The sequence below is a fragment of the Nycticebus coucang genome, chromosome 10 (genome assembly GCF_027406575.1).
Source record: "Nycticebus coucang isolate mNycCou1 chromosome 10, mNycCou1.pri, whole genome shotgun sequence".
Classification (NCBI taxonomy): Eukaryota; Metazoa; Chordata; class Mammalia; order Primates; family Lorisidae; genus Nycticebus; species Nycticebus coucang.
Window position 1 is genome coordinate 129,589,530 of NC_069789.1, and position 17,555 is coordinate 129,607,084.

The following is a 17,555-nucleotide window of genomic DNA, read 5'->3' on the forward strand; positions in this document are numbered from 1 at the left end:
CTAGAGACCTGTCCCCCAGGAGTCCAGATTCTTGGGTGATTTCTCGAGGGGTGTGGACAGGGCCTAAACTGCAGCACGTCAGTGCTGACTCTGCTACACAGGAGTGAGGAGAGGACAGTCGGCTGAGAGGGAACCACACCGGAGTGGCTGTGCCCCGAGGTGCAAAGCAACAGTCATCTTTCGGCAACAATAGGGCTCACCCCTGGATATTCTGAAATCACACCCCCTGCCTCTCTGGGCAACCAGAGGAGGCTGGGCATCTACTCAGGTGGCAACCACCGTGGAACAGATCTGGGATGGAAACGCAGGTCCCATGAGTAAAGGGTTTGCCTGAGGTGGTACTGGCCTGGGTGGAGCGCAGGGACTAGAAACACATGCGCAGAGCCAGGAAGTTTCCAGGGCGGGCCTGAACCAGAGGACCACTTTACTGAGCCTAAGATGCACCCGGCCCTCAGGGGATTGTCAGCCTATAGACAAAGGAAGACAGGAGGCTAGAACTGACAGCTAACCAAACACAAACCTGCAGGAGCAAAGACAGGGCCTGAGGCGCAGGCTCTGGGAACTCAAAAGAGCTTCTCTTCTGCAGGGGAATTTAGCAGGGACAAATTCCCGCAAAGTTGTTCTGTTCTGTTCTGTCAGTAACATCAATCAGGGGTGGGGCTGGAACTGAGTGAACATCCCCCAGCTTCCATCAAGCACCTGAGGTCATCAGGCCTCACCTCCCCCTGCTGGATAGAGGCAGAGCGCAGTGGCCTGGCTGAGCAGAAATACATGTCCTTGTGATTCAGGCAGGTGCAAACCCGTGGAGTATCTGTTCACTACAGGCAACTGGTTCACAGCCCTGTGGGGCTATCAGTGACTGGGTGTGACAGAGGTGCAAGGTGGGGAAGGAGGCATCAACCTTCCCAGACTGATCTATTTGCTGGGTGGGTCCTCCTGACTCCACGGAGCACCAGAGCAAGCCATATCTGAGTAGTCACCAGACCCTGTGATCCAGTTGCCAGAGACCTTTTAAACTCTCCCACCTGAGACAGATGCTGACTGAGACAATTGATTTGGACCTTTTGAACTGAGCCAATCACCTGAGGACTATTCAGGTGGTGGCCTGGGTGTGTGGTTGTAGGAAGGTTTGATTTTCCTTTTCCAATTGTTGCCTGTGGGGGGCGGGGTGACATAATTGCTGGTATTTCTCCACAGCTGAGACTTCAACCCAGAGTAACTGTTTCACTAGGGTTGAACAGAGACCAGTGAAAACAAGACAGAACCACTTAGTCCTACCACACAAAACAGGTCCCCAGTTTCTCAGGCCATAGCACTGTACGGGTCCTCAATAAAGCTCCAGGGGGAAAATCAAATGGTGTAAAACAATTATGGGGTGGAATCAGCGGAAAAACTCTGGCAACATGAATAACCAGAATAGATCAACCCCCCTCCCAAGGAAAGATATGGCAGATGTAACTGAAGATCCCATTCATAAACAGCTGGCTGAGATGTCAGAAATCAAATTCAGAATTTGGATTGCAAACAAGATTAATAGAATGGAGGAAAATTTGGAATTAGAAATTCAAGGGCAATGCCTGTGGCTCAGTGAGTAGGGTGCCGGCCCCATATGCTGAGGGTGGTGGGTTCAAACCCAGCCCCGGCCAAATTGCAACAAAAAAATAGCTGGGCATTGTGGTGGGCGCCTGTAGTCCCAGCTGCTTGGGAGGCTGAGACAAGAGAATCGCGTAAGCCCAAGAGTTAGAGGTTGCTGTGAGCCATGTGACACCACGGCACTCTACCCAAGGGCGGTACAGTGAGACTCTGTCTCTACAAAAAAAAAAAAAAAAAAGGAAATTCGAGGAGCAATTGAAAGGTCAGAATTAGAAATTTGAGGAGAAATTCAAAAGTTGTCTCAAGAATTTAACAAATTTAAAGAAAAAACCACCAAAGATTTTGATGCACTGAAGCAAGAATTTGCAGCCCTCAAAGATCTGAAAAATACAGTAGAATCCCTCAGTAACAGAGTGGAGCAAGCAGAAGAAAGGATTTCTAACATTAAAGACAAAGCCTTTGAACGCTCCCAAACTCTCAAAGAGGAAGAGAAATGGAGAGCAAAAATGGATCATTCTCTCAGAGAGCTCTGGGATAATTTGAAGAAGGCTAATATCCGCCTCATTGGAATCCCCAAAAATGATGAACTGGCCTCACAAGGCACAGAGGCCCTTCTCCTTGAAATTATGAAAGAGAATTTTCCAGAAATGCCAAGAGATTCTGAAATTCAGATAGCAGACAGTTTCAGAACCCCAGCACGACTCAATTCGAATAAGACATCCCCCAGGCATATCATAATTAACTTCACTAAAGTTAATATGAAGGAGAAAATTCTGAAAGCAGGCAGATGTAAGAAATCCATTACCTACAAAGGGAAGAATATTAGAATGACTGCAGATCTCTCTGCTGAAAATTTTCAAGCCAGAAGGGGGTGGTCATCAACTTTTAATCTCCTAAAGCAAAATAACTTTTAACCCCAGATCCTGTATCCAGCTAAACTGAGTTTCATTTAAGATGGAGAAATGAAATACTTTAATGACATTCATATGTTGAAGAAATTTGCCATAACCAAACCAACTCTTCAGGATATTCTCAGACCTATCCTCCATAATGACCAGCTGAATCCTCTACCACAAAAATAAACTCACTCAGAAACTTTTGATCAAACTCCAACTTCCACAGTGGCGAAAGGATTAAAAATGTCCACTAGACTTTTGAAAAGCTCGATACCCAAAATTTTACCAGACTTATCAATATTCTCCATTAATGCGAATGGCTTAAACTGTCCTCTAAAGAGGCACAAGTTAGCTAACTGGATACAAAAACTCAGGCCAGATATTTGCTGCATACAAGAGTCACATCTTCCCTTAAAAGACAAATATAGACTCAGGGTGAAAGGTTGGTCATCCATATTTCAGGCAAATGGTAATCAGGAAAACGCAGGTGTTGCGATTCTATTGAAAGATACAATAGGCTTTCAACCAACAAAAGTAAGGAAGGATAAGAATGGTCACTTCATATTTGTTAAGGGTAATACTCAATATGATGAGATTTCAATTATTAATATCTATGCACCCAACCAGAATGCACCTCAATTTATAAGAGAAACTCTAACAGACATGAGCAACTTGATTTCCTCCAGCTCCATAATAGTAGGAGATTTCAACACTCCTTTGGCAGTGTTGGATCAATCCTCCAATAAGAAGCTGAGCAAAGGGTGGCGCCTGTGGCTCAAGGGAGTAGGGCACCAGCCCCATATGCCAGAGAGGGTGCGTCAAACCCAGCCCTGGCCAAAAACTGCAAAAAAAAAAAAAAGAAGCTGAGCAAAGAAATTTTAGATTTAAACCTAACCATCCAACATTTGGATTTAGCAGACATCTACAGAACATTTCATCCCAACAAAACTGAATACACATATTTCTCATCAGGCCATGGAACATACTCCAAAATCGAGCACATCTTAGGTCACAAGTCTAACCTCAGTAAATTTAAAGGAATAGAAATTATTCCTTGCATCTTCTCCGACCACCATGGAATAAAAGTTGAACTCAGTAACAACAGGAATCTGCACACTCATGCAAAAACATGGAAGTTAAATAACCTTATGCTGAATGATAGCTGGGTCAGAGATGAGATCAAGAAGGAAATTGCCAAATTTTTGGAACAAAATGACAATGAAGACACGAATTATCAGAACCTCTGGGATACCTCAAAGATAGTCCTTCCCACCTTGGAAGCATGTCACCTTCCAAGACTTAGCCAGAATCAAGTGGAAATGTTGAACAGGGTCATATCAAGTTCTGAAATAGCATCAACCATACAAAATTTCCCTAAAAGGAAAAGCCTGGGACCAGATGGCTTCATGTTAGAATTCTACCAAACCTTTAAAGAGGAGTTAGTATCTATACTACTCAACCTGTTCCAAAATGTAGAAAAAGAAGGAAGACTACCCAACACGTTCTATGAAGCAAACATCACCCTGATCCCCAAACCAGGAAAAGACCCAACAAGAAAAGAAAATCATAGAACAATATCACTAATGAATAGAGATGCAAAAATATTCAACAAGATCCTAACAAACAGAATCCAGCAACACATCAAACAAATTATACATCATGACTAAGTCGGTTTTATGCCAGGGTCTCAAGGTTGGTCAATATACGTAAATCTATAAGTATAATTCAGCACATAAACAAATTAAAAAACAAAGACCATATGATTCTCTCAATCGATGCAGAAAAAGCTTTTGATAATATGCAGCATCCCTTCATGATCAGAACACTTAAGAAAATCTGCCTGATCAAACTGAAAAGCTCTGGACAGACAATAACACAGTAAGTAAAGCAAGCAGACAGCCCTCAGAATGGGAGAAGATATTTGCAGGTTATGTCTCCGACAAAGGTTTAATAACCAGAATCCACAGAGAACTCAAACGTATAAGCAAGAAAAGAACAAGTGATCGCATCTCAGGTTGGGCGAGGGACTTGAGGAGAAACTTCTTTGAAGAAGACAGGCGCACGGCCTACAGACATATGAAAAAATGCTCATCATCTTTAATCATCAGAGAAATGCAAATCAAAACTACTTTGAGATATCATCCAACTCTAGTAAGATTAGCTCATATCAGAAAATCCCAAGACCAGAGATGTTGGCGTGGATGTGGAGAAAAGGGAACACTTCTACACTGCTGGTGGGAATGCAAATTAATACATTCCTTTTGGAAAGATGTTTGGAGAATACTTAGAGATCTAAAAATAGATCTGCCATTCAATCCTATAATTCCTCTACTAGGCATATACCCAGAAGACCAAAAATCACATCATAACAAAGATATTTGTACCAGAATGTTCATTGCAGCCCAATTCATAATTGCTAAGTCATGGAAAAAGCCCAAGTGCCCATCGATCCATGAATGGATTAATAAATTGTGGTATATGTACACCATGGAATATTATGCAGCCTTAAAGAAAGATGGAGACTTTACCTCTTTCATGTTTACATGGATGGAGCTGGAACATATTCTTCTTAGTAAAGTGTCTCAAGAATGGAAGAAAAAGTATCCAATGTACTCAGCCCTACTATGAAACTAATTTATGGCTTTCATATGAAAGCTATAACCCAGTTACAACCTAAGAATAGGGGGAAGGGGGAAAGGGAGGGGAGGGAGGGGGGATGTGAGCAGAGGGAGGGGGATTGGTGGGATTACACCTGCGGTGCATCTTACAAGGGTACATGTGAAACTTAGTAAATGTGGAATGTAAATGTCTGAACACAATAACTAAGAAAATGCCAGGAAGGCTGTGTTAACCAGTGTGATGAAAATGTGTCAAACGGTCTATGAAACCAGTGTATGGTGCCCCATGATCGCATTAATGTACACAACTATGATTTAATAAAAAAAAAAATCTTTCAGTCATCTATAGTATTTCTATCTGGGAATTTCTCCAGAGAGTGTGGACTCTTCAGAGCGCATATAGAAGAATGATTTCTATAGCTTCCATGTGTGATTAGTACCTGTATATTCTGTCCAGTGTATCCCATTACTCTGTGACACACACTCAGAAACTTGATTTTGTACCTTCATAATTTTTTACTTTTCTTCCCACAAATCTATGGCATTCCTCATCTTTGAAATTCAAAATGTCATCCAGGCGTTATACAATTTTTGTTAATTTTGCTTTGACCACGCACGACAGGGCCTTTTCACCTGAACATCAACATTTTCCTTTAGCTCAAGAAAACTTTATTCTCTTCTCCAAATAATGTGTTTCCATTTGTTCTGGAATTTTCTTTTAGACATGCTACCTGCGGGATGTCATCCTCTATACTGAATATGTGTTTTTCTTGGGCTATAGAAGCAAAGATGCCCAAGAACAAAAAATTATTCAGAGTTCCAGATTTGTCTCAAAGCCAAGGGAACTGCAAAAGGTTCTAAGGCGAGAAAGAGCTTTGAACGGCGAACAAACCAGAAGATGACCTTTCTGATGGGAGTGCAGATGGAAAGGGTGGGTGAGGAGATCAGTGGGTGAGTTTAGACTTTAGCTTACATAAAGAAGAAAAGCCATTGAGGAGTCTTAATGAGGCCAGTTAACAGCACATGACTTATGCTCTAATTTCAAGATCACTTGTCTAGCTCCGTGGGAGAATGCATTGGAAGAAGAAAGAAAAACAGTTTCCAGGCTGTGACAGTGCCTTGGGAACAGAGAACTGTGGCTCAGGCTGTGTGACAGCAGTGCAAGGATCCAAGGGCAGGATGAAAGAACGTTCTAAGTGGATAACAGAACCAGTAGGCCTTGCTAGACGCCTGCATGTAGGAAGGGAGAAAAGGGAGGAATCGAAAATGACTTAGGACTCCTTTTTTTTTCAGAGAGAGACTGAGTCTCACTCTGTCGCCTTGGGTAGAGAGCAGTGGCATCATAGCTGGAGCAATCTCTTGCCTAAGCTTCCTGAGCAGCTGGGAGTACAGGTGTGCACCACTACACCCGGCTAGAGTTTCTATTTTTAGTAGAGTCGAGATCTCACTCTTGCTCAGGCTGATCTCAAACTCCCGAGCTCAATCAATCCTCCCACTCCGGTCTCCCAGAGTACTGGGATTACAGGCGTGAGCCACTGTGCCCGGCCCCCCAAATGACTAAGATTTCTTTTTTTTTTTTTTATTGTTGGGGATTCATTGAGGGTACAATAAGCCAGTTACACTGATTGCAATTAATGACTAAGATTTCTAATTTGAATAAGTGGTGTATTTCTGATATAAGGAAGACTGTGCTGAGGCAGACTGCTCCAGTGAAAAGCAATAGGTTAAGGAAGGGGCTGAACTGTTTTAACAAAGAGATACAAAAATACAGTAGCTTACATAAAGTAGAAATATATTTTCTTTTTTGTCTTGTTTTCTTTCTTTTTTTTTTTTTTTAGTTTTCTATCAAGCTTTTAATGAAAAGATCATAAAATAACTGTTTCTCATCGCTGTACATTAAGACTGCACACTTCTGAGTGGAGAGGTCAGTCATGGTGAGTCACCTTTCTTACGACACTGGATGGCTGCGTGCCTGCAGCTCTGACCTAAATTATCCAAAATGTGACAAGTGATGGTGGCCAGTACAGGAGTGCGATCCTGGTACCCCCTCCCCTTTTCTGGGAAGGGTGTGAAACAGGACATGATCCCTCTTCCAGTTCCAATTAAACAAAACAGTTATAAACCCCCGTCCCCCTGAGGTATTTGCAAGAATGAGCCAGTGCCCAACCAGGGGCCCCCCTGGGAAGTGGGGGGAAGCTAGTGATGGGTGGGGGACTGAGAGGCTCCCCTCAACACCTGGCCCCATGGGGTCCTGCCAAGTGGAGGGGGGGAGCCCTGGGGAACCTCCCTGCCTGAGTGAGGTCTGTTATGCAGCATTTTTGAGGTCAATAAATTACAGGAATAAATAGCAAGGTGAGGTAGGGGGAGAGGTTCCTGATAGAAAATTAAAGTGGGGTGACTGAAGCTGGGGCATCTAAGGAAGGAGGTCCTGGGCAGCCTCAATTCCCACAGCTCGCAGCCAGCCCCAACTTGGAATGTCAGACTGAGGCTCTGGTTAGGTCCTCCCATCCCCTAACTCCCCGCATCCAATTCACAGGTTCAAGGTCTGCCCCTACGTGATTCTGGGGAATAGGAGGACCCTGGTCCCTTCACGTGGAGAAATGTATTTTCTTTCATGTAAAAGCAAGAAGTGAGCAGTCCAGAGCTGGCAGGCACCTGTCCCTTAACACTCAGCTTCTGTCCCTGGGCCCAAGGCAGCTGCTCCAGTTGTCACCATTTCTTTTTATTTTATTTTTTTATTGTTGGGGATTCATTGAGGGTACAATAAGCCAGGTTACACTGATTGCAATTCAGTTGTCACCATTTCTAACTGGTGAGAAGGTAAAAGAGAAAGTGGAGGGCAAGCAATTTCCTTCTTAAAAGATAAGGCCTAGAAGTCACTTCACCTGAGAGAAGCAGGTATGAGAACAAGGATTGAGGGACTTTAACATCTAGTTTAGAGGAGAGGAAAGTAAGAGGATGGAGTAGTGGCTGAGCAGGGAGTGAGGAGGAGTGGGAAAGAGAGATTGAAAAAATGAAGAGGGCTCAGCGCCTGTAGCACAGTGGTTACAGTGCCAGCCACATTGAAGTTGGCGGGTTTGAACCTGGCCCTGGCCAGCTAACCAACAATGACAGCTGCAACAAAAAATAGCCGGGCGTTGTGGCGGGCACCTGTAGTCAGAGCTACTTGGGAGGCTGAGGCAAGAGAATTGCTTGAGCCCAAGAGTTTGAGGTTGCTGTGAGCTGTGACGCCACAGCACTCTACCAAGGGCGACAAAATGAGACTCTGTCTCAAAAAAAAAGAAAAGAAAGAAAACAAAAAAGAAAGAGGTTTGAGGAGAGAGAACTATTTATACCCAAACGTGAGAGCTTCCTTTCCCCCACAAGTTATCCCTCAGGAGAGAGCAGTCCCCTTATATTTGAGTCCTTACTGTATCTCCCATATAGCACACTCTGAATTTTTATTTTTATTAACAAAGAACTATGTGGCAAGACCCAGTGGCTCACACCTTAATCCTAGCACTTTAGGAGACCAAGGCAGGAGGATGGCTTGAGGCCAGGAGTTTGAGAAAAAAAAAAAAATTAGCCCAGAGTGGTGGCACACACCTGTAGTCCCAGCTCCTCAGAAGTCTGAAGCAGGAGGATTGCCTCAACTCAGAAGTTGGAGGTTCCAGTGAGCTATGATGATGCCTGGATGATAGAATGAGACCCTGTCTCAGAAACAAACAAAAAATAAACCCCCCAGGCCCCCAAACAAACAAAAACCCTATAAAAACTGTGGATAAGAGGGTGGCGCCTGAGGCTCAGTGGATAGGATGCCCGCCCCATATACTGAGGGTGGCGGGTTCAAACCCAGCCCTGGCCAAACTGCAACAAAAAAGAATAGCCAGGCACTGTGGCGGGCATTTGTAGTCCCAGCTACTCGGGAGACTGAGGCAAAAGAATAGCCTAGACCCTGGATTTGGAGGTTGCTGTGAGCTGAGATGCCACAGCACTCTACCCAGGGTGACAAAGTGAGACTTGTCTCTACAAAAAAACCCCAAAAAACCAAAAACCTGTGGGCAAGATATGTTAGCCTAAAATATCAATACTAGCCTCATTCTGGATGCTGATGAAGGTCATCCAAAAGAATCAGCCAAAAAAAGGGAGACAATGAAAACGTATGCTGACTTAGTACTGACTCCTGAGTGTGTAATGCAGTTTCAAGAAATGGATGGCATTATAGAAAACAAATCTCCCTGGCTGAGCCCTGGGGTGAGACAGCATGGAGTAGAGATACCAGAATGGAAGGTGACAGGTAGGGTCAAAAAACTAGCTTCAGGCTCAGCACCTGTAGCTCAGTGGTGAGGGCACCAGCCACGTGCACTGGGCCTGACAGGTTCGAACCCAGCTAGGCCTGCTAAAACAACAATGACAACTGCAACAAAAAAATAGTCAGGTATTGTGGCAGATGCCTGTAGTCCCAGCTACTTAGGAGGCTGAGGCAAGAGAATCGCTTAAGCCCAAGTTTGAGGTTGCTGTGAGCTGTGATGTCACGGCACTCTACCCAGGGTGACAAAGTGAGACCTGTCTCAAAAAGAAAGAAAAAAAAAAATCAGCTTTCTGCTTCTGTAGCTGAGCCCCAGGTAGCTTGAATACATTAGGTAAGAAAGACTGTATGACAAATGCCATAATTCTAGGTGGGTTCTAAAACAACATAACCTTCCAGCTCGTGAGGGCAGTCCTGTCATTTAGGCTGGTGGGCAAGATATCACCTTTCACCATAAGTAGGAAGTCATGGGACAGTCACCCAGAAGGAATTCTTGGAAGGAGACAAGTTTCACTCAGATTAAAAACAACAAAACTGTATCTTTCTGATGAAGAAAAACCAGTGTTATCACTTATTCACAACATCTAATACCACCCACCGAGGTGAAGGAACTCCAGTGAAGAGGCCACAGGCCTAGGAGGCAAGTCCTGCTCTTGGCTGTGAGGCTAACTAGCTGCATGAACCTGTTTCCCAGTTTCCCCCAGCATGAGCCGTTCACCCTTTCAGCTGTACGTTCACCCTTCCAGCTGTATGTAGCATTCCTGTATTCTGTAAGAAAGAAACAGCATCATGCCCAAGGCCAAAAGTTAACAAGTATTTTTGTAGATTCAAAAGCTGGATAGAATGATAACAGTATCTGTGGTTCCCCAAATTTACATACTGGAAACATTTGCTGAAAAAAAACAAAATAAAGACTTTAGATCAGGGTTTCTCACCCTTGGTCTTGCACTGCTGCCCTAGGCACTGCAGGTTACTCAACAGCACCCCTGGCCTCTCCCCACTAGATGGCGGCGGCGTCCTTCCCTCAGTTGGGACAACCAAAAAGGTTTCCAGAAGTTGCAAAATGCCCCCAGGGCAAAAGTGCTGGGCTGAGAACCACTGCTCCAAATATTTTCCTCTAACCAGGATTAAACAATACATACAAGCTTTATTTGTCACTGCCTTTATTTTGTAGGTAGAAAACCAAGAAAAATAAAATCCACTGTACATTGTATAACAGAGTCAAAGACCTTGAAATAGAATTAAGTGTCCTAACTCTCATTTCCCACCTTTAGTCAATAAACATTTCATCTCAACTGCTAATATGAGGACGGTAGTGGTGGCTCACACCTGTAATCCTAGCACTCAGGGAGGTGGGGCCAGGTGGACGGCCCCAACTGAGACCAGCATGAGCAAGAGTGAGACCTGTCTCTACCAAAAATAGAAAAAAAGTAGCCAGACATTGAGGCAGGTGCCTGTGGTCCCAGCTACTCACAAGGTTGAGACAGGAGGATCACTTGAACCCAGGAGTTTGAAATTACTCATATTAAGCACACTGAAAATGAATACCACTAATTAAATATTTACCTCTCTCTAAACTCTTTTCATTCATTAACACCCTGGAGTAAAAATAATGATGACTTTTGTTATGGCTTCATTATTTCTTTAAATTATCAACTAAAATGGATTTCATCTGGGAAACATAACTAATGCCATTTGATTTTAAAAAGAATTGTGTCCTAAGCATCCAGCCAGAGACACAGCAAGAACACCAGACATCACTGAAAGGTTGTCTCATTCCACTGTTCACTATCTCCTCAGACATCCTTGAATCAGTTACAGCAAAATGTCTACGACATTCATGGATCAGCCTCTAGAGCCAGTTATGACAATGGCAGGGGAACGTCTTATTTAAAATTTTGACATGACAATATAGAAGTGGGGACCCTTATGAAACTTTTTCTTGGTTTGGTAACAAAATCACGTATACTTTATAAGCTTTATACTTGTGGCATACTGTAAGGTTTAATAAAATAAACAAGAGAGCTCCACAATACACCTGAAATTAACGAAAACACTGCATTACAGCCTTTATAGGCACAAAGTTCTTGAGTTTCAAGAAGTTCAGTTGACTCTCGTTCTTTATTAGGACTACTTCAAGTAGGCCAGCTTGCAAACACGCAGCACCCTACAAACGGCTCTTACTCGCTATGTAGTTCTTAGGATAAACGTGTTTATACTTTGACTGGACAGTCACGTGGATGTTATAGAGATGGCGATCGTTTATCACTATGCGGTGGAATGTCTTTCCTTCCTTCATGATTTCTTCAGTCTTTTTCTCAGTAGACAAAAATTTTTCTAAAAAGTTTGAATCTTCTAAGTATAGCTCATCACCTGAAAAAGACAAAATGTTAATTCCATAAATTATTACTTTATGGATCATTCCAGAGAAACAAAAATAGTATTTATTTTTAATCTATTTCATGTGTTTGGAACTGAGATAAATCATTAAATAACCCTAATTTTATTAATTGACCTTAATTTGTAATATTCTCCCAATTCCCCAGCCAAGAATTTTCTTTGGGCACCTAAACACTTCTGACTGTGTATTTTCATTGTGAACAGTAACTTTTATACTAGTTTGTGACTCTCTTTATTTTCTTCACCATTGATATCAATATTGGCTTTGATATCTGTATACTTTTGCGTTTCAATGTGGGCTGTTCTGATAATCTCAAAGTTAATTTAGAGAAATTAACACTGGGCAGGGTGTCATGGCTCATGCCTGTAATCCCAGCACTCTGGGAGGCCGAAGAGGGTGGACTGCCTGAGCTCAGGAGTTCGAGATAAGCCTGAGTAAGAGCGAGACCCTGTCTCTACAAAAATAGAAAAGCTAGCCAGGAGTTATGGTGGGTATCTGTAGTCCCAGCTACTTAGGAGGCTGAGGCAGGAAGATCACTTGAGCCCAAGAGCTTGAGGTTGCTGTGAGCTATGATGCTACAGCACTCTACAGAGGGTGATGAAGTGAGACTCTGTCTCAAGAAAAAAAAATAAGTTATATAAAAATAGCCAGATTTTCCACCTGTAGGTTGAGTAACAATCCTTGTCACTATTCTCAGGAAGTGAGCAGGCGGCAGTGAAGAAAGGTACAGTCCCACTCTAAACTGCCACCAATGCCCCATCTGCCCAACAGCAATTGACTGCAAACAAGCTCCTTAGTTCAAATAAACTGACAACTTACCAGTTATCATAATTCAAAATTAAAATGAAAAAAATGAGATAATATATGAGAAAGCGTATTCAGTGTGGACATTTACATAAATATGAAACTATGCTTATGACATTATTCAGACTTTCCGGTTATAATATGGGTATTTCATAGACTTCAATCTTATTTAATTAATATCCTGTAGGCTCTAAAACACAGACCAGTTTGTATCTGTGTTGTGCCATACTGTCACCATGCAGCCCATGTAGCCCCAGGCCCTGCGTGTCAGCACCACCTGAAGTTACTGACGCTTCACTGATCTACCTGGTAAAAGCTGCAGCATCCCGTCAGCAGTCAGCAGCATGATGGGCAGCCATCTTTCCAGCCCTTCTAATGCATGATCCAAACAGAATTTGTGCAAGTCAGGCAGAGAGGCAAAGTTTTCAAGTCTTCTCAGTTCATAGAACTGGGGAGGTGGCAGCCAAATTTCTCTCGATATGAAACATTGAGTTGCCTCCGATGGAGAGAACCACTGTGAAAGACAACACAGGGCTTCCTGAGGTTTATGCCATAGACAACATTAAGACTTGAGATTGTTAGATAAGTACCCTAAGATCTAAATCGAAGATATAAAATTAATTCATTACTTTTCACCAGTAGAGACCTTTGAGACAACATAAAAGATCTGGTGAAGATAGTTGGATTTGCCCTGGTCAGGTTGATTTGCAAAAATTAAAAAAATAAAAAGAGAAAACTGGGTTCGGCGCCCATAGCACAGTGGTTACTGCGCTAGCCACATATACTAAGGGTGGCAAGTTGAAACCTGCCCGGGCCAGCTAAACAGTAAAGACAACTGCAACAAAAAATAGCCAGGCATTGTGGCAGGCGCCTGTAGCCCAGCTACTTGAGAGGCTGAGTCAAGAGAATCGCTAACCCCAGAGTTTGAGGTTGCTGTGAGCTGTGACACCACCGCACTCAACCGAGGGCGACATAATAAGACTCTGTCACAAAAAAAAAAAAAAAAAGAGAGAAAGATGAATAGCTCCCCTTATGAAGTTGATTATCAGAACACTGATCCTGAAAACTAGCAAATAAATCCAACAGACCACAAAGGCTTGACGTGGGAGAATTGTTTAGCAATAAATGGAAAAAGATGCTGAGGGCAAGGTGGTTCTGGTCACTCCCAAAGGAAGACTCTGAAGGGTTAAATCATCACAGTTGATTGAGAATTTGGTGCCTGCTCTTTCCTCCCATAAATGGGAACCTTGTTTAGGTACAGTGGGTCATATCTATAATCCCAGCATTTGGGGAGGCTGAGGCAGAAAGATTGCTTGAGGCCAGGAGTTTGAAAACAGCCTAGAGAACATAGTGAGATCCTGTCACGACAAAAAAATTTAAATATCAGTGGTGGATGGCGGCATGCGTCTTTAGTCCCAGACACTAGGGAGGCAAAGGTGGGAGGATCACTTGAACCCACGCACTCGAGGCTACAGTGAGCTATGATCACGGCATTGCACTCCAGCCTAGATGTCGGGGCAAGACCCTGTCTCAAAAAAGAAGGTAAAATGAAATCAATAGAGCACCTTGGCTAGGCACTGAGGATATGATGGACACAACAAAGCTCTCTGAGGCCCAATAAGAACTATAGCAACCAATATACAGGGTGATGAGTGCCATGAGTTACAGTGCAGGTGAGGAATCAGGAGCAATACGGCTTTAAGGAAGGTCAGGAGGCCCGAATCAGCCTACAGTCTAGGAAGTGTAATAACTCCACAGAGCTTCAACCAAGCAATGTCTGCCCATTAAACTTGAACGGCCTCACTGCTGCAACCTGCTCTCCTTCCCTAGTCTTCCCTCCATAGACATTTAGATAGAAAGAACTGATTCAATAAATACAGAATAAACCCAAAAGGTCTTTCTTTAATGGGTTTACTAAGTAAGTTTACACAAGGAGCAACTGATTCTTCTGTATTAGATGGAACAAGTGAACAGTACAGAAAACCTGACCCGAAAGACGCTACCAAACAGTTGAACCCAACTTGACATTTTTACAAATGTTATCATCCAACAGCAGAATATATATTCTTTATAGGTGCAAGGGGAATATTCACCAAGAATATATTCATGGCCAAAAAACAAGACTCATTAAACTCAAAAAGACCGAAATCATATAAAGTATGTTCTCCAAGGAAACTAAGTTAAAAGGTTATGAAGCGGTGGCTCATGCCTGTAATCACTGCACTCTAGGAAGACCGCTTGAGCTCAAGAGTTCGAGAACAGCCTGAGCAAGGGGAAGGCCCCTTCTCTACAAAAACAGAAGAAAGTAGCCCGGCATTGTGGCCTGCACCTGTAGTCTCAGCCACTCCGGAGCCTGAGGCAGGAGAATCGCTTGAGGTTGCTGTGAACTGTGACACCAGGATACTCTATCCAGGGCGACAGAGTGAGACTCCGTCTTACAAAAAAAAAAAAAAAAAGAGGCTGTTAACTGCCCTGTTGGAAATTAGCAGGGCATCATGTAGGGCGCCTGTAGTTCCAGCTAGTCGGGAGGCTGAGAGGGGAGGATCGTTTGAACCCAGGAGTTTAAGGTTGCTGAGAGCTGTGATACACCACGGCACTCTAGCTTGAGTCAACAGAGTGAGACTCTGTCTCAAAAAAGAAAAATTAATAAAGCTGTGGAGATGAAATGTGTCTGTACATGCAAAGCGCTCTCCAGGGCCAGCTGCAAGCTCCGCAGTGGCCCTGCTGGGAGAACCTCGTGGGGACACAGCATTAATGTCCTGAGACTGAGAAGCGGAGGCTGCGGGAAGCCGAGAGCGCTTGACCAAGGACATGGCTTTGGTCCCCCACTCGTTTGCTCCTGGGACCTCTGAGTCATTCACTGGCTAACTGAAGGCCCCCGAGGGACGTGGTCGCCGGCAGGGGTCCTCCTCCTGTCCCAGTGATGGCTCCCACCGTCCCGCGCGAGGACGCCCTACCCGGCAGTCCACCACTTCGGCCAGGTCTGGGTGGACGGGCGGCGGCTCGTGCAGACAGCACAGGAAGAAGGTCGTGTTGAAGCGGCGAGTGGCGCCGCGGTAGAAGGGCGTCAGCCAGGCGCTCCAGTCGTGCAACGCCCAGATGTCGGGCGTGCAGTCCAGGTGCGCGCACAGGCGCAGGAAGTGGTGCGGGTCGCGGCGGACGCGGTCCCGCCACTCGGCCAGGCCGGGCGGCGGCGCGAGGGCACGGCGGGGCTCCGGCGCGGGCAGGGGGCCGCGGGGTCGTAGAAGCAGCACGCCGGCCTCCTCGAAGGCCTCGCGGATGGCGCAGATGCGGAAGGCCACGTCATCGGGCAGCGCCCCCGCGTCGCCGTTGGCGGCGTCGGGCGGCAGCGGGAAGGCCGCGGGCCGGGGCGGCGCAGGCCCCAGGCCGAAGCGCGGCGGCCCCTGGTGCGGGGCGAAGAGGTGCAGCCAGTCGGCGGAGCGGTCTGCCGCGTCCAACATGCCTCCCGGGAAGACGTGCGCGCCCGGCATGAAGCCCTGGTTCGGCGCTCGCTGCAGCAGCAGCAGCCGGAAGCCCTCGGCCGACGACGGAGCGGCGTTGCTCGGGCGCGTCCCGCCCGCCGCCAGCACCAAGGTGGCCGCCAGCCGCCAGCTGCTAGGGCCCGACCGCAGCGGGCCGCTCATGGCGGGCGGCGGCGCGCGGCTTCCTGTCTCGGGTTCCGGCGCGGCGGGAGCTCCCGGGCCGATGATGGAGCCGCGCACCGACCCCAGCACCCCTCCGTGGCCTCCCTGGAGACGAGCGCCTGGCCCTCCGCGGATCTGGGTAGAGTCACCAGCACCCGCGCCTGCCGGTGGGAGGGGCGCTGCACCCGCCTGAACAGGCTCCTCCTCCGGTGACCTCTGGCCCAGCCAAGGTCACTTTCAGGCGACCCGGGTTGTCACCGAGGCCAGCAAGCGATTGTTGTTCACAGCTTTCTGAAGAAAGGCTGCGTTATCCCCTCGCTGGACTCTTGGATGCACAGCAGGAATGCTTAGGGCGCTCATGACCAGCCCTAATAAATATGGGATGCAAAGCCAGGCTCCATGACACTTGTCCCTCTACAGCCCGGCGACTAGGACTTTATCCCTTAAAGGAGGGTTCCATATGGAGGCATGTTTCCTTTGGGAGAAAGAGAGGACGTTCAAGGACCTGTGTCCGAGCCTTGTAAACCCATACAAGCCATGCCAGTGGGAAACGAAGGGATTATCCAGATGCCGAATTACCAAAGAACCTCCCAGAATCCCTGCCCTCTAGAGTAGTGTTTGTATTGTGGTTCTGGGTACCTTTTATTGTCAGGACACCTGGGGACCTGGATGGGTTTCACTTTGATGGGAAATATTTAAACCAAGCCTAGAGGTAGGGGGTTTCTCTGCACTCCATCTTTAGAGTGGCTAGAAGATTCCCACTTCAAGAGCAGCAGCATGATCTTTTGGAAAGGGCCTGTTTAAATCTGAGTCTTCTCTTTTACAACTCCTTGCTGGTCACTAACAGCTTTTCCAGCAATCGCTGATGTAATCTATCACACATTCCTTGTTTTTGGATGAGAAACACAATGTTCTTTTTCTTTTCTTTCTTTTTTTTTCCCAAAGCACCAACAAATTCTAGAGATACACAATGTTCTATACCGCTAAGCCTCATTTACAACCATGGTTTTAATGTGGGTTATTTCCCGTGGAGAATCCATGGATGGCAGTGGCAATATTTAGGCTGATGGATTTTTAGTGACAGCGTCTCAATATGGTGCCCAGGCTGGAGTGCAGTGGCTGTTCACAGGCACGATCATGGCACATGGCAGCCTCAAACTCCTGGCCTTCCAAATAGGATCCTCCCTCCTCAGCCTCTAAATAACTGGGACTACAAGACCCTGCTACAGTGAACCACATAGGTTGATTTTTCTTATCTTTTTTCTCTTTTTTTTTTTAGCATCATTTTCTAAAGGTGCAAATGCTTGTGAC

At 45.5% G+C, this 17,555-nt stretch overlaps 1 protein-coding gene across 1 annotated transcript; it reads right to left on the bottom strand.

Moving 5' to 3' along the window:
- Nucleotides 1-10,546: 10,546 nt before the first annotated feature.
- Nucleotides 10,547-16,375, bottom strand: NUDT19 (nudix hydrolase 19). The gene is made up of 3 exons (XM_053607455.1): nucleotides 15,558-16,375; nucleotides 12,907-13,114; nucleotides 10,547-11,768 (listed from the first exon to the last, which is right to left on the bottom strand). Exons 1-3 carry the CDS (start codon nucleotides 16,242-16,244, stop codon nucleotides 11,563-11,565), a joined length of 1,101 nt encoding a protein of 366 aa, XP_053463430.1. The 5' UTR covers nucleotides 16,245-16,375; the 3' UTR covers nucleotides 10,547-11,562.
- Nucleotides 16,376-17,555: the final 1,180 nt, after the last annotated feature.

Coding starts and splice junctions, on each gene's coding strand:
- NUDT19 (XM_053607455.1), bottom strand. CDS start 16,244: ATGAGCGGCCCGCTGCGGTCGGGCCCTAGCAGCTGGCGGCTGGCGGCC. Junction 13,115..15,557: donor CCGAAGTGGTGGACTGCCGG/GTAGGGCGTCCT, acceptor TGTCTTTCACAG/TGGTTCTCTCCATCGGAGGC. Junction 11,769..12,906: donor GATGCTGCAGCTTTTACCAG/GTAGATCAGTGA, acceptor TGTCTTTTTCAG/GTGATGAGCTATACTTAGAA.